The 13,646-nt window shown below is 41.6% G+C and overlaps 1 protein-coding gene across 1 annotated transcript in view; it reads left to right on the top strand.

The window, feature by feature from the left end:
- The window catches only part of ntsr1 (neurotensin receptor 1 (high affinity)), a 331,861-nt gene that overhangs the window by 200,819 nt on the left and 117,396 nt on the right, over window positions 1-13,646 (top strand). Inside the window, exon 2 of the mRNA XM_028812143.2 lies at window positions 6,167-6,368. Coding sequence (XP_028667976.1) covers window positions 6,167-6,368 — 202 coding nt within the window. The remainder of the gene's footprint in view (window positions 1-6,166; window positions 6,369-13,646) is intronic.

Genomic DNA, 13,646 nt, shown 5'->3' with positions numbered 1-13,646 from the left:
GAGGAATTCTGAATGTCACTTAACCTACGTGTTAAATCATAACCTAATTTACACATTTGTTGACTCACCGTGCCAGAAGTCACATGTTGGCCTCATATTTAAATCTACTGTATCAATGACAGAGTAGGAGCAGCTGTTTATAAAGCATTATTTTAAAAGACACATTTTGTGGAGGAATTGATGATGTAAAATGACTCAAACCTATTTGAATAATTACATATTCTATTCATTAGAATGGTTTACTTAAAGGAGTAAAGTACTGGCAAGTGACGTGGGGGGAGAATGACCAGATGTCAAAAGACGAAGCCACACTGGTGAATGGAGACCGCCAACAGGTGTGGGTATAAATGAGCCACAGGGGTGGTGTGCTCTATTTGTCTCAGTGATGCCCAGAAATTTTAATTTAATGGACACCATAAAGTACGAAAAGTCACAGGGACCTAGCCAAAGGAAAGCCAAGCTCCTTAAAGATTGAAACGTAGCAGCAACACATTCCCTCTTTTCGAATGAATGAAACTCCGACCGGCAGCTGAAGAACTCTTGTGTCTGATTTGATTTTTTTTGTAGGATTAGACGGAAAAGGTCAGTATATGCATATGCACACTAGAGTCAGGCAGACGTCTTTAATGGGCAACTCAAGAAGAGCAGTCCAGACAGAACAGTTCAAATTGTCAAATGAATTTGACGTGATGGGCAAAGTGAAGTCAAGTGCACCAAAATTCTTGAAAAGAAACAACCAGAGAAAGAAGTTTTCACAAGCTGAACCTTTACAATTAAAATAGTTTTAAATGTACCATTGCGTCCAGCAGGGGGTGCTCACTTCCTGGAAATGAGTTCATTTGTGATTGCGGCATGTTACTTAATCCGAATCTATATAGACAGAACGTAAAAGACGATACACCTCCCTAGTGATACAGCGGTAAGAAATCATGTAGGACAAGTAACTTAGCTTTGTTCAATGTAGGCTTACACTGCAAATCATAACTTGGATGAAGCTCTTGGAGGGGAAGTCCAAGAAAATGTGGCAGTCATCAGTCCTCCTTAAGTGTCTGTGTATCTGTGAGTCCATCAGGTTGCTTTGTCTCAGTTTTATGCCATTTGGTGTGTGATTTGTAAAAGCAGTGCTAATGTTTGTGATGTGCCACCTGTTGGAAAGAAAAATTCCACGCATTTTATTACTACAGGCATTATAAAATACAATCCAATAGATGGTGCACTGTAAACCTTAACAATGAATATATCCAAGAGAGAGTGACTTCCAGATGGACAGAAAGTAGCATACCCACTTTTAATCAAAGGGCAAGTGTCTGTATATCTGTGTGCCGGTTTGGTTGGCAGGGTCAGGAAGAAAATTTTGAAAATAGGCAAAACATGTAAAAGAAGGGTCAAAAATGATCATAAAAATATCAAATAAGGGTCCAATAAATAAGAACATTGGTCTTGTTGGCCAATTTTGCTGTCTGACGTTACTCGCCAGCAACAGCAGCAAGGTGTAGACTTCCTTGCACCTGCTCAGATCACGTGAACAAGTCTCATTGCTGTAATACTAATGGCTAATTAACTTTGCATGGTGGGCAATGGATGACTGAAAAATAACAATAAATCTACACACATGTTGGGAAACTGTTGTGATGTGAGATTTTGCATATAACTTGATAAATATTTTGTATGTCTTTATTTGTAATTTAGGCAAAGCAATGTGATTTAGTGTTACTTTGGTGAGAGGCATTCGTGTCCCCACCCCCCCCCCCCCCCCCCCCCCCCCCCCCCCCTTACGACTGAGTTTCTTTTAATTTTACGACAGAGTTGGGGGGTTTGCTTTAAACCAGTTTGGCGAGTGTTTCTCTGCTAAAGTCTTTCAACCCCCCCCACACCCCCCCCCCCAGCAAGGAAGCCAGGTTACTTTAACATATGGTCTTGGGGGGTGGCAGGTGTTAAGATGTTGTATTCCCCCATTGGTCTGAGGTATGGCTGTTTGGAATTGGCTTGGATCAGAAGCTTTTAAGTCCCATGATGTCCTATTGGCTCTAGGGGTTGGACAGAGAATCTATAAATCTGCTCTCTCAACCACATTCTCTCTCTTACTAACATCTGAAAGAAGCATCTCTTACTAATCTCTGATGATGAAGACAACACAATGGAGAGCACAGTTTAGCAGCCATATTGAGACAGGCATACGGCCTGTTCTGAAGAAAACTGAGCACCAATGATGCCTTAACTAGAGACATTTTAAATAACTACTAGTCTGTGTGCCGCCTGAAACTACACATCACCTTTTAATCAGGTTGTATGGTTGCCAATATTCAAATGTACTTTGCATATTGTTATTATTTATGAATATCATCAATAATACATTATTTTATGTGTAACTTAACTCCTGCTTGTTTTTTACTACACCTAATTGTCTATAGATATGGAAGGGCAGGTGGGGATAAGTTATATACTATAATACCTTATAAACAGTGGTAAGTCTGTGAGATTAGGCATTTTGACAAGGGCTACTTATTAATAATACAAAAGGGGAAAGTACAGCAACATATTACTCTACCAAGACAAACAGAAACTAAAGCCCTGACAAGACTAGGGTACCAACCCAATGCAGTAACAGCCACTGCTACATTTTTACACTACAAGAGTGGTCAGTTTAACCCTTTAACCGCCAACTCCCTAAATATTCCCCACGCCAGGCGAAATCTGAACAATTTTCGTTTTTTTACTTTTTTACATTTTTTTTACATTTTTTACATTTATTCAAGCAGTATTGACCACTAAATGTTGTGCAAGTTGCCAGTGTATACACGAAATCTATAAATGTAACCTGAATTCTCAGCTAAGCAAAACATCTTGATACCAAACCGTGCCCTTTTCAATTGTAGATACTGTCGAAACTGTAAGCGGCCCTTCCACGACAATAAACTTTCATCAACTGCAACTGACGGTCCTGGCATGTAGGGCAACTGAAATGCTTCAAATAAATGATCAATCAAAGGACGTAGCTTGAACAAGTGGTCGCGGTTTGGATCTTTCTTATCTGGCTCGTTTCTGTTGTCATTCAAATAAAAGAATTTCAGCAGCAAAGAGAATCGGTTACGTGTCATGACAGCTGCAAAAATAGGTGTTGCATACATAGGATCTGTAGACCAGTACATCTCAATATCTGGTTTTCTGATTATTCCCATCAACATCAAAATCCCAATGAATTTTTTCATTTCGTTTTCATCAGTGTCAAACCAAGCACGAACACGGGAATGTGGAGGTAAATTGGGATTTTTCTCAATAAACTGTGCTGCATACAGATTTGTCTGATGAACAAAATGTCTGATCAAATCAGGTGACACAAACAGCTCATAAAACTGCTCAGCAGTGTAATTGTTTACATCAACAATAAAGCCACACGTTCCCTCAAACGAATGCAGAAAAGGTAGTTCACCACAGGCAGCAGCCCAGCTGAGATGCTGGGGATACACCCACTCAGCGCCGTCATCCGATGTGTCTTCATTCACAGTATCATGCAGCGCACGTTGCTGCTCATCACTGTCGCTAAAATCTTCTTCAGAACTGCTACAATCATGATCAGAAATGTCCAAAATCGCCTGCAAAGCCTCACTTGAAGTCAGTTTACGTTTCGCCATATTCACAGCTGTTACATGCGAATCACGTCACATGACCGGCCAAAACAACCACAGACTTGTCGAAATACAACGTAGTAATAATACCCAAGCCAAACCGTCAGTTATACTACTTGCCAGGCATTCATATAACCACAGGCAAATGTGCCGGATAATTCCGGCAGTATGGCGTTAGCAATAAAACAACGGTGCCGGATATATCCGGCAGAGGGCGGTTAAGGGGTTAATGAGTGATGCCAACAATAAGGAGTGGTAACGGGCAACTCTGTCCGAAGAGGGAAAGGCCCTCGTGAGAGAAAGGGATTGAGTGCTGTGAAAAGGTACAGACTCGACACACGTAAAAAGGTTTGGGGAAGCCACCCGTATAATATTCCTGGCTGCAAATGGTTTTTTGAATAATACAGAGCTGTTGATAGCACTGAGTCCAAGATAGAACTGACGAGGGTTGGGAAAGATGGCGGCTTTAAGTGATCAGACCGGAAGTGATGTAGCGTGACTGGAAGTGATGTCCTTCTGGCATCACTCTGTGTGCCAAGACCGGAAGTGACGTTCTTCTGGGTGCCGGAACTGGACGTGTCATCACTGACTCAGATAGGTTTTCCCGCGGCTGGTCTGTAGAGATAACAGGAGAAGGTTTAGTGCACCCTGCCCTCCCCTGGCCTGGCGTGGAATGAAATTTACTTGGTCCACACGACGTCCCACTACTAACACGTGTGTGACAGTGTGCATTATTATACCACACCAAATGGACAACCCATGTATCAAATAAAAAACATTGAGGTCTACATTGATTACTTAGATTTCAGCCCACCTTTGAGATTAAACTCTTGCAAAGTTTGTAACCTGCAAGTCGAAACGGATCTCTCTCCAAGCCTAATCAAAATACCAGAAGCCAAATATGAAATAAAACAAACCCTAAATCAAAACCAGAAGACTGATAAACACAATGCACACACCACTAAAACTTTTTATCCAGAACTCTGATAACCAGAAAGTTTTTGAGCTGACCTTCCTTCTCTGTCACCATCACGGGTTGGAATCTCCACCAGACGTGCAAAGGAATGTGGCTAGCAACAGTCCACAAACTAAGCCTAAAATAAACAAAACGGCATCATGGATAACATCTTTAGATAAATGTTTTTACAAAAATTTTTAATCAAAATAATATATTTGAAAATGATCAAGAAAAATGAAAATAAAGCTGTAATGAAAATGAAATCATAATAACAACCGTCATCTGTCTTCATAAAACTGTAGACAGCAGATGTGTTTGGAGGTTGCTGGTAGGCACGTCATGCCATCTGCAAATGGACAGTCATCAGACTGGGTAATTAATTCATGCATTTATCTCTAGTAGGATTAACTACTGCAATGCGGTGTTCACTGGATGTTCAAACTGTTCTTTATACAGCCTCCAGTTAATACAAAATGCGGCTGCAAGAATTATTACAAGAACAAGAAAATACGAACACATAACTCCAGTTCTTAAATCCTTTCACTGGCTCCTGGTTAAGTTTAGGGCAGATTTCAAAATCCTTCTTTTAACATATAAAGCATTAAATGGCCGAGGTCCGGCTTACTTGTCTGAACTTATCATGACTTACAAACCTTATCGCACATTAAGATCTCAAGATGCCGGTCTGCTTATGGTTCCAAGGATTAATAAAACAACAGTGAGAGGTCGAGCTTTTAGTTACAGGGCCCCTAAACTGTGGAATGGTTTGCCTGCTACTATAAAAGATGCCCCTTCGGTCTCAGCTTTTAAATCCCAGCTGAAGACTCACTACTTCAGTTTAGCATATCCTGACTAGAGCTGCTGATTAACTGTACAGACTGCATCTCTGTTGTTAGTCATTCGCACTAAAACATAAGTAACATGATAGTTAGAATTGGATACTAACCCTCACCTATTCTGTTTCTCTTCTCGGTACTCAAATGTGGCACTTGGTGCCATGGCCCATCTGCCAAGTTGTTTTGCCTGCCCAAGGTAAAGTCATCCCTGATGGAGGATCGCAGGAATCATGGGAAAGAGGGGTCCTTTCATCGGATAGGCTGACCCAACACTGTTTCAGCCGTGGAATGGCCAAATGGGGGAGGCAGCTTGATGAATGAGGTCTCCAGGAGTCTAAAATTATCCAAATCTTATTATGTGATATCATCTACTGTTAAATTATGCTCTGTACTTCTAAAAATTTTTTCTTTTTTATTGAGGATTTGTTCTGTTCTGTGTATTGTATTGTATTGACCCCCCTTTCTTTTTGACACCCACTGCATGCCCAACCAACCTGGAAAGGGGTCTCTCTTTGAACTGCCTTTCCCAAAGTTTCTTCCATTTTTCCCTACTAGGTTTTCTTAGGAGTTTTTCGGTTTCTTCTTACATAGTCAAGGCTGGGGGGCTGTCAAGAGGCAGGGCCTGTTAAAGCCCATTGCGGCACTTCCTGTGTGATTTTGGGCTATACAAAAATAAATTGTATTGTATTGTAACTGTATGTCAGTTTATTATCCTGATCTTTCTCTGTTTTTTATTCTTTTCCTAGGTCAATGTATTCCTGTCGTTTATCGTCCCAATGGTCATCATTTCAATATTGAATTCCATCATTGCCAATCAGCTACTACAGATGTTTAAGCAGGCCTCCCAAGACAACAGAGTGTGTATCATCGGCGGCCATTCAACTGTGCTCAGTGCCTCAGTGGAGCCCAGTCGTGTGCAGTCCTTAAGACACGGGGTCAACATCCTGCGTAAGTGCATTCATACTGTTGATGTTCCTGTTTTTAATGTTGTGGCTGTCAGGACAGTAAAGAGCTTCCAAACATGCGACTGAACCAAGCAGGGTTTGTTGACCAAGAACTATCTGAGGTCATTGAGCCAAGAGTGAACAACAAGGGTTTTCTTTTAAAAGGAAGGTGGCCAATATGATTGGTATACGTTGGAGAAAGATCACTTGGTGTTGAGTGAGGAAATTAAAAACCTTCTTGCGTGGAAAGAAATTGAACCTCGCCTCTTCAGAACAAGTATGTGTTTAATCAGTACACTGTCACTTCTCATTTGCTTTGCAGTGACAACATGGTGAGCTCAACTCTATCCTTACCAGCTTTATCCAACCCTTATGAGGAATTTCTAGACATGCAACTACTCCTATATTATATACTAGCCATCCCCGCAGCTCCGTTCGCGTAGTAGTGAAACAGGACAGTGAGGAGGGCCTCGCCCGGCTCCCTATTCCTGACGTCACGCTTCCCCTTCCCCTCTGTCTCAGATTAACATGAATATATCACTCTTAGCGCAATGAGAGAAGTCGCAAAATCAACAGGAATGTTCAAGCAAATTATAGAAAAAAGCCCAATCTAAATACGTTAAGTAGTTCTCTCATGAAAAGCTGACAGACATACAGACAGAGAGACGTTGGATTTTGTATATATAGAGATATTTCTATATATTCAATTCTTATAGCATCTATATTCAGCACATATATATATATATATATATGTTGTGGACATGTTGGACCCGGACACCGACAGGCCGACACAGAAAGTCTTCAACAACACACTTTTATTACAACCTGCAACACCCAAGACAATATACCCAAGACACTGTCTCTTAGGACTCCTCTCTGCTTCTTCGGCCGCCTCCAACTCCTCACTGGCAAGCTCCGTCCTTCTCCCACCCAACTCCGGCTCCCTGATTGGAGCGAGGCTGCCCCTTTTATTCAGTCCCTGTATGTGTTGCAGGTGGCCCCTGATTAACATCCGGCAGCACTTCCGTGTGTGTCGGAAGTGCTGCAAGGGAATTCAGTCCTCCTTCCGGCAGCACTCCCAAGTGTGGCGGAAGTGCTGCATATTCAAGTCCAGGGACTATCCAGGTGCCCCCTGGCGGTGGCCATGGTGGAGCATAGGGTTGGATCCCCCATCTCAGTGTCCCCCGTAGAACCCAGGGGCACTGCCCCCTTGTGGCCCAGGGAAAATACTGCCTTCCTTCCGGTATTTCCGTACGTCCGGCATCCCTGTGGGTCAAGGTCCCTAGACATCTGTCACAATATATAAATATATAAATATATATATATATATATATATATACAGTAATCCCTCCTCCATCGCGGGGGTTGCGTTCCAGAGCCACCCGCGAAATAAGAAAATCTGCGAAGTAGAAACCATATGTTTATATGGTTATTTTTATATTGTCATGCTTGGGTCACAGATTTGCGCAGAAACACAGGAGGTTGTTGAGAGACAGGAACGTTATTCAAACACTGCAAACAAACATTTGTCTCTTTTTCAAAAGTTTAAACTGTGCTCCATGACAAGACAGAGATGACAGTTCCGTATCACAATTAAAAGAATGCAAACATATCTACCTCTACCTCTTCAAAGGAGTGCGTGTCAGGAGCAGTGACTGTCACAGAGATAGCCCTATTGATTTGTTTGCATTTCGCTCTGTTTGGCTTTTAAGTATGCGAAGCACCGTGGCACAAAGCTGTTGAAGGCGGCAGCTCACACCCCCTCCGTCAGGAGCAGATAAAGAGAGAGAGACAGAGAGAGACAGAGTTTGTTTTTCAAGCACAAATCAATACGTGCCCTTCGAGCTTTTAAGTATGCGAAGCACTGTGCAGCATGTCATTTCAGAAAGCAGCTGCACAAATGATAGCAACTTGAAGATAATCTTTCAGCATTTTTAGACGAGCGTCCGTATCGTCTAGGTGTGCGAACAGCCCCCCTGCTCACACCCCCTACGTCAGGATCAGAGAAAGTCAGCGCAAGAGAAAGAGAGAGAAAGTAAGCTGGGTAGCTTCTCAGCCATCTGCCAATAGCGTCCCTTGTATGAAATCAACTGGGCAAACCAACTGAGGAAGCATGTACCAGAAATTAAAAGACCCATTGTCCGCAGAAACCCGCGAAGCAGCGAAAAATCCGCGATATATATTTAAATATGCTTACATATAAAATCCGCGATGGAGTGAAGCCGCGAAAGGCGAAGCGCGATATAGCGAGGGATTACTGTATAGCAAAATTCCCGCGCTTCGCAGCGGAGAAGTAGTGTGTTAAAGAGGTTATGTAAACATATATATATACATATATACATATCTACATATACACATATCTACATATACATATATATACATATATACATATATATATATATATACATATACACATCCACATATATATATATATATATATATATATATATATATATATATATATATATATATATATATATATATATATACATACACATATCAACATATATATACACATACATAAACGCACACTTATACATATACACATACGTACATAGTGCGTTGTAACACGGGCTGTGATTGTTACATGGGAGGGAGACGACAAATCACAGCTTCCCGCTTTCTAATCGGGCCTGTGATTGGTGCTTTGACGAATGCCCAGATCCCACAGTATCTCCCCTTAGGAGAGGCGTTAGGCAAGTGTAATTGAATAGCGGTGCTGCAAGTTTAGCTTTACACCTGTTTTTAAGGCTTATTGACTGAAAGGGGCTTTCATGAAAAAACTTAGGGCTTTGCTACAGGATACACCCTCCACAAGTTAAGGAAGTAAAAATAAAGTTATATTTTTCTGTTTTATTTAAACCTTTTAAGTTTGTATGCGGGCGGCATGGTGGCGCAGTGAAAGGTGCCAGTTAGGAGACCCGGGTTCGCTTCCCTGCGTGGAGTTTGAATGTTCTCCCCGTGTCTGTCTGGGTTTCCTCCGGGTACTCCGGTTTCCTCCCACAGTCCAAAGACATGCAGGTTAGGTGCATTGGCGATTCTAAATTGTCTGTGGTGTGTGGGTGTGTTTGGGTGTGTGCGCCCTGCGGTGGGCTGGCACCTTGCCCGGGGTTTGTTTCCTGCCTTGTGCCCTGTGTTGGCAGGGATTGGCTCCTGTATTTAGGATATAGCGGGTTGGATAATGGATGGATGGACATTTGTATGCATAGCCCCATTTGCCCGTTTTCGTTTTTTTTCTTTCTTCAGTAATATTTCAGCAAACCCGGAGCTTGTCAGTTCAAATCCTGGTACTGACACCATTGTGTGACCCTGAGGAAGTCACTTCACCTGCCTGTGCTGCAAAAAACAAAAGTAATGTAACAAATTGTACCTCAGATGTTGCAAGTTGCTGGAATAAAGGCATAAGTCAAATAGATAAATATGTATTATACACATAGGAACTATTCATTTATTTTCAGTTAAGTCATCTGCAGCAAACCTTTATAAATGAGGGTTTCTCCTTTTTAGATAGTGCAAACTGTTTCTTCTTCATTGAGGTTTTCTCTTGGAGAGCTTTTTTCATTTCATTGAAAATTAAAGCAGCAGCTGCCAAAATATGTAGCTCTCTTATTAATTTTTCACCATTGTGTAAAATAACTTTATAAAGTAACATAAAAGGTTTAAATACTGGTTATCCTTTTACACTAAAATATTACTAAAGAGATACAAAAAAAGTAAAATGCATATGTTGTTTTTCTTTAAGGAGATTAAATATTACTGAAGAAAGAAAAAAAACTGAAACAGCCAAATGGGGCTATGCATACGAACTTAAAAGGTTTAAAAAAAACAGAAATATATACCTTTATTTTTACTTCCTTAACTTGTGGAGGGTGTATCCTGTAGCAGAGCCCTAACTTTTTTTGTGAAAGCCCGTTTCAGTCAATAAGTCTTAAAAAGAGGTGTAAAGATATTGACAATAAGCTACGCAAACCCACCAAGACATGCAATCGTTTAAATCAAGGCGCGAGTCAAAAAACACCATCCCATACTATTAGTTAACAATTAATACATTTCTATATGTATTGTAAGCATACAATACAACTGATAATATGTTGCGCTTATTTATCTGGTGTACCAACATTTTTGTGCGTTTAACGGCTGAAATCTAACGTGGTTTGTGCCCTTCAGAATAAAAACAGTTTGCATTTACCTTTTTAATAAAAGGCGAGCTTTTAAACCTGAGAAATCACCCCGTAAATGCACACGTTTAATTGCACATGTGTTAATATGTATGCTTACACAGTATTAAAAGACACTCAACAATTAACGTCATTTACCTTCATTCCCACGTTTGAGTCGTGCTGTAAATCTCTTCCTTGTTTTCAGTTCACGTGATTACGTAGGAGGCGTGATGACGCGATACGTGACTCCCCCTCCTCCATTACAGTATATGGACAAAAAAGAGGTTCCAGTTATGACCATTACGCGTAGAATTTCGAAATGAAACCTGCCTAACTTTTGTAAGTAAGCTGTAAGGAATGAGCCTGCCAAATTTCAGCCTTCCACTTACACGGGAAGTTGGACAATTAGTGATGAGTGAGTGAGTGAGTCAGTCAGTCAGTCAGTCAGTCAGTCAGTCAGTCAGTGAGGGAGTGAGTCAGTGAGGGCTTTGCCTTTTATTAGTATAGATATATATAACGATTGTTATAGTTCTCTTTGTATACCACGTTGTCAGTTCAGCACTCCGGTTGTAATATGACCAAGCTGTGCAAGCACACTCTTGAGAATGCAACGTATAGTTGTACAGGAGAAAAGCAATCTTGCCTCAAATCAATGGCAACCTTTTGTAGGTCTATGAACTTAATTTAAACTTTAGGTTTACACGGTGCTTTGTTTCTGACGTGCTGCGTTCAGTCAGTTCACGTGAGCCACTCTCTTGTATGATATTGCGATGTCCACGGCTTTATTTAATGTTAGCTAAGACCCGGCACTTAAAAGTTTCTCGCTACAGCAATTTTAACTCTGTTACAAAGTCATCCAAAGTCTCGTTTATACGTCGTATCTTCTCATTAAACTTGTATCTCGCGAATCTGGTATTGCAAACGGCAGCGGGAGCGTTTCTATAAACTTAATTTAAACTTACAGTTTACACCGTGCTTTGTTTCCGCAGTAGCGAAGTGATCACTCCTGCTGCGTTCAGTCAGTTCACGTGAGCCGCTCTCTTGTGTGATTTTGCGATGTCCACGGCTTTATTTAATGTTAGCTAAGACCCGGCACTTAAAAGTTTCTCGCTACAGCAATTTTAACTCCATTACAAAGTGATCCAAATCTCGTTTATACCTCGTGTCTTCTCATTACACTTGTATCTCGCGAATATAGTATTGCAAACGGCAGCGGGAGCGTTTCTATAAACTTAATTTAAACTTACGGTTTACACCGTGCTTCGCTTCTTATTGTTTCGCTGCCTTCTCAATTGTGTAATGAATGTTTTCTTCAGCGCTCTTTGGGTACGTACTGCGTTCACAGTCAGTTCACGTGATTACGTGGGAGGCGTGATGACGCGATACGCAACTCCGCCTCCCACGGCCAGCGAGCTGCAGTCCATTACAGTATATGGACAAAAAAGAGGTTCCAGTTATGACCGTTACGCTTTGAATTTCAAAATGAAACCTGCCTAACTTTTGTATGTAAGCTGTAAGGAATGAGCCTGCCAAATTTCAGCCTTCCACCTACACGGGAAGTTGGAGAATTAGTGATGAGTCAGTCAGTCAGTCAGTCAGTCAGTCAGTGAGTCAGTGAGGGCTTTGCCTTTTATTAGTATATATATATATATATATATATATATATATATATATATATATATATATATATATATATATAGTGAGATGCAGCCGAACACCATTAGACAGGCACCGGTTTTCTATAAAACACACGGTTTATTTACAATTTCAACCCCGCACACACACAGTCATCCTCACATGGGCCTTTCTTCTCTTTCTCTGGAGCTTCGTCTTTCTCCTGCACCCGACTCTGGCCTTTCGACTGTAGGAAGGCGGCCCCTTTTATATTCACCCGGATGTGCTCCAGGTGCTCCCTGACGTCCTTCCGGGGGCTCTTCCTGGTGTAGCAGTAGTGCCGCATGAGCACCCTGGAAGGTCCTTCATCAGCCTTCCCAGGTGTGGTGGAAGTGCAGATATCCCAGGTTCTATGAGGCTCGGGGCACCCCCTGGCTGTGGTCACGGGCCCCAATGGGTTTAAGCCTCCACGCTCCGTCCCCGTGGTCCCTACACTATCCAGGGCGGTTGCCCCCTCGTTGCCTAGGGAACGTATAGTCTGCCTCCCGGTCCTTCCAGGCATCCAGGCTGAGTCTGACCCCCATGTACTGAAGATCGTAAGGAGTTTGTCTTTTAACAGTAACAAAAACTTCCATGAGACAACATTTGATAAGTTACAGAGGACTTTTATAAGGGACAGTGATGATTGACATATAATAGCTAAACCAGAGGGAATAGGGATGAGGGTGGAAGTGATGTCATCTGGTGGGCGCCAGAAGTGAGATCAAGGAGTAACGTTGTATCTTAAATACCCGGAAGAGGAGTGTGCTGTGGATGGATTTTAAATGGAGTTCCGAAAAGGTATGCCTTCTAATCATCATTTTTCCTGGAGAACAAGACAGAGAGGCGTTAGCGCTAAACGTCAAATCCCCCCCAGTTTTCCCCGTTGGCTGTCCCCTACTCGCACGTATGTGACAATATATATATAGACATAACTTGCAAATTAATTATTAAGCTGCAGTTCCTTTGTGCTACTGAGCTCCTAAATGGATAACAACAATTTTAGCTTTCAGCAAGTTTCTTATTTAGTATATTTTGCTCTATCGCGCGAAAACCCCAACTGCAATTTAAAATGCACGGACTGGAGAAATTGAGGTTAGGTGTTTTAGGACGAAGCCCTTTGCGTGGAGCCTTTGCAGCACAGGATTTTTCTGCAATTCACTACACACTTTTGAATGGGTTGTCCCCTGGCATGTATTCTCAATTTAGAGTGACATCTATCGCCTTTGTTTTACCAGATAAAGAAACTCTAAATAGATTATTAAGTATCCTTTCACATAAATGCAACAAGAAGGTTGCAAGTTTCAAGAATTTTTGCAAGTGCAAGCCTAAGATGAACCCGCTGAACTGATGGGTAACAACTCTTCATTACATTCCATTATGCGTTTGTGTCAAGTGAATTGAATCCCAGGAGAATGATAGCCCTCTACGGTGGAGTAAAACCAGCCTGGATTCATCTTGTTGAGAAT

Source organism: Erpetoichthys calabaricus, chromosome 10, assembly GCF_900747795.2.
Source record: "Erpetoichthys calabaricus chromosome 10, fErpCal1.3, whole genome shotgun sequence".
Lineage (NCBI taxonomy): Eukaryota > Metazoa > Chordata > Cladistia > Polypteriformes > Polypteridae > Erpetoichthys > Erpetoichthys calabaricus.
Note: the sequence above shows the minus strand (reverse complement) of the source record. Positions and strands in the feature narration are given on the sequence as shown.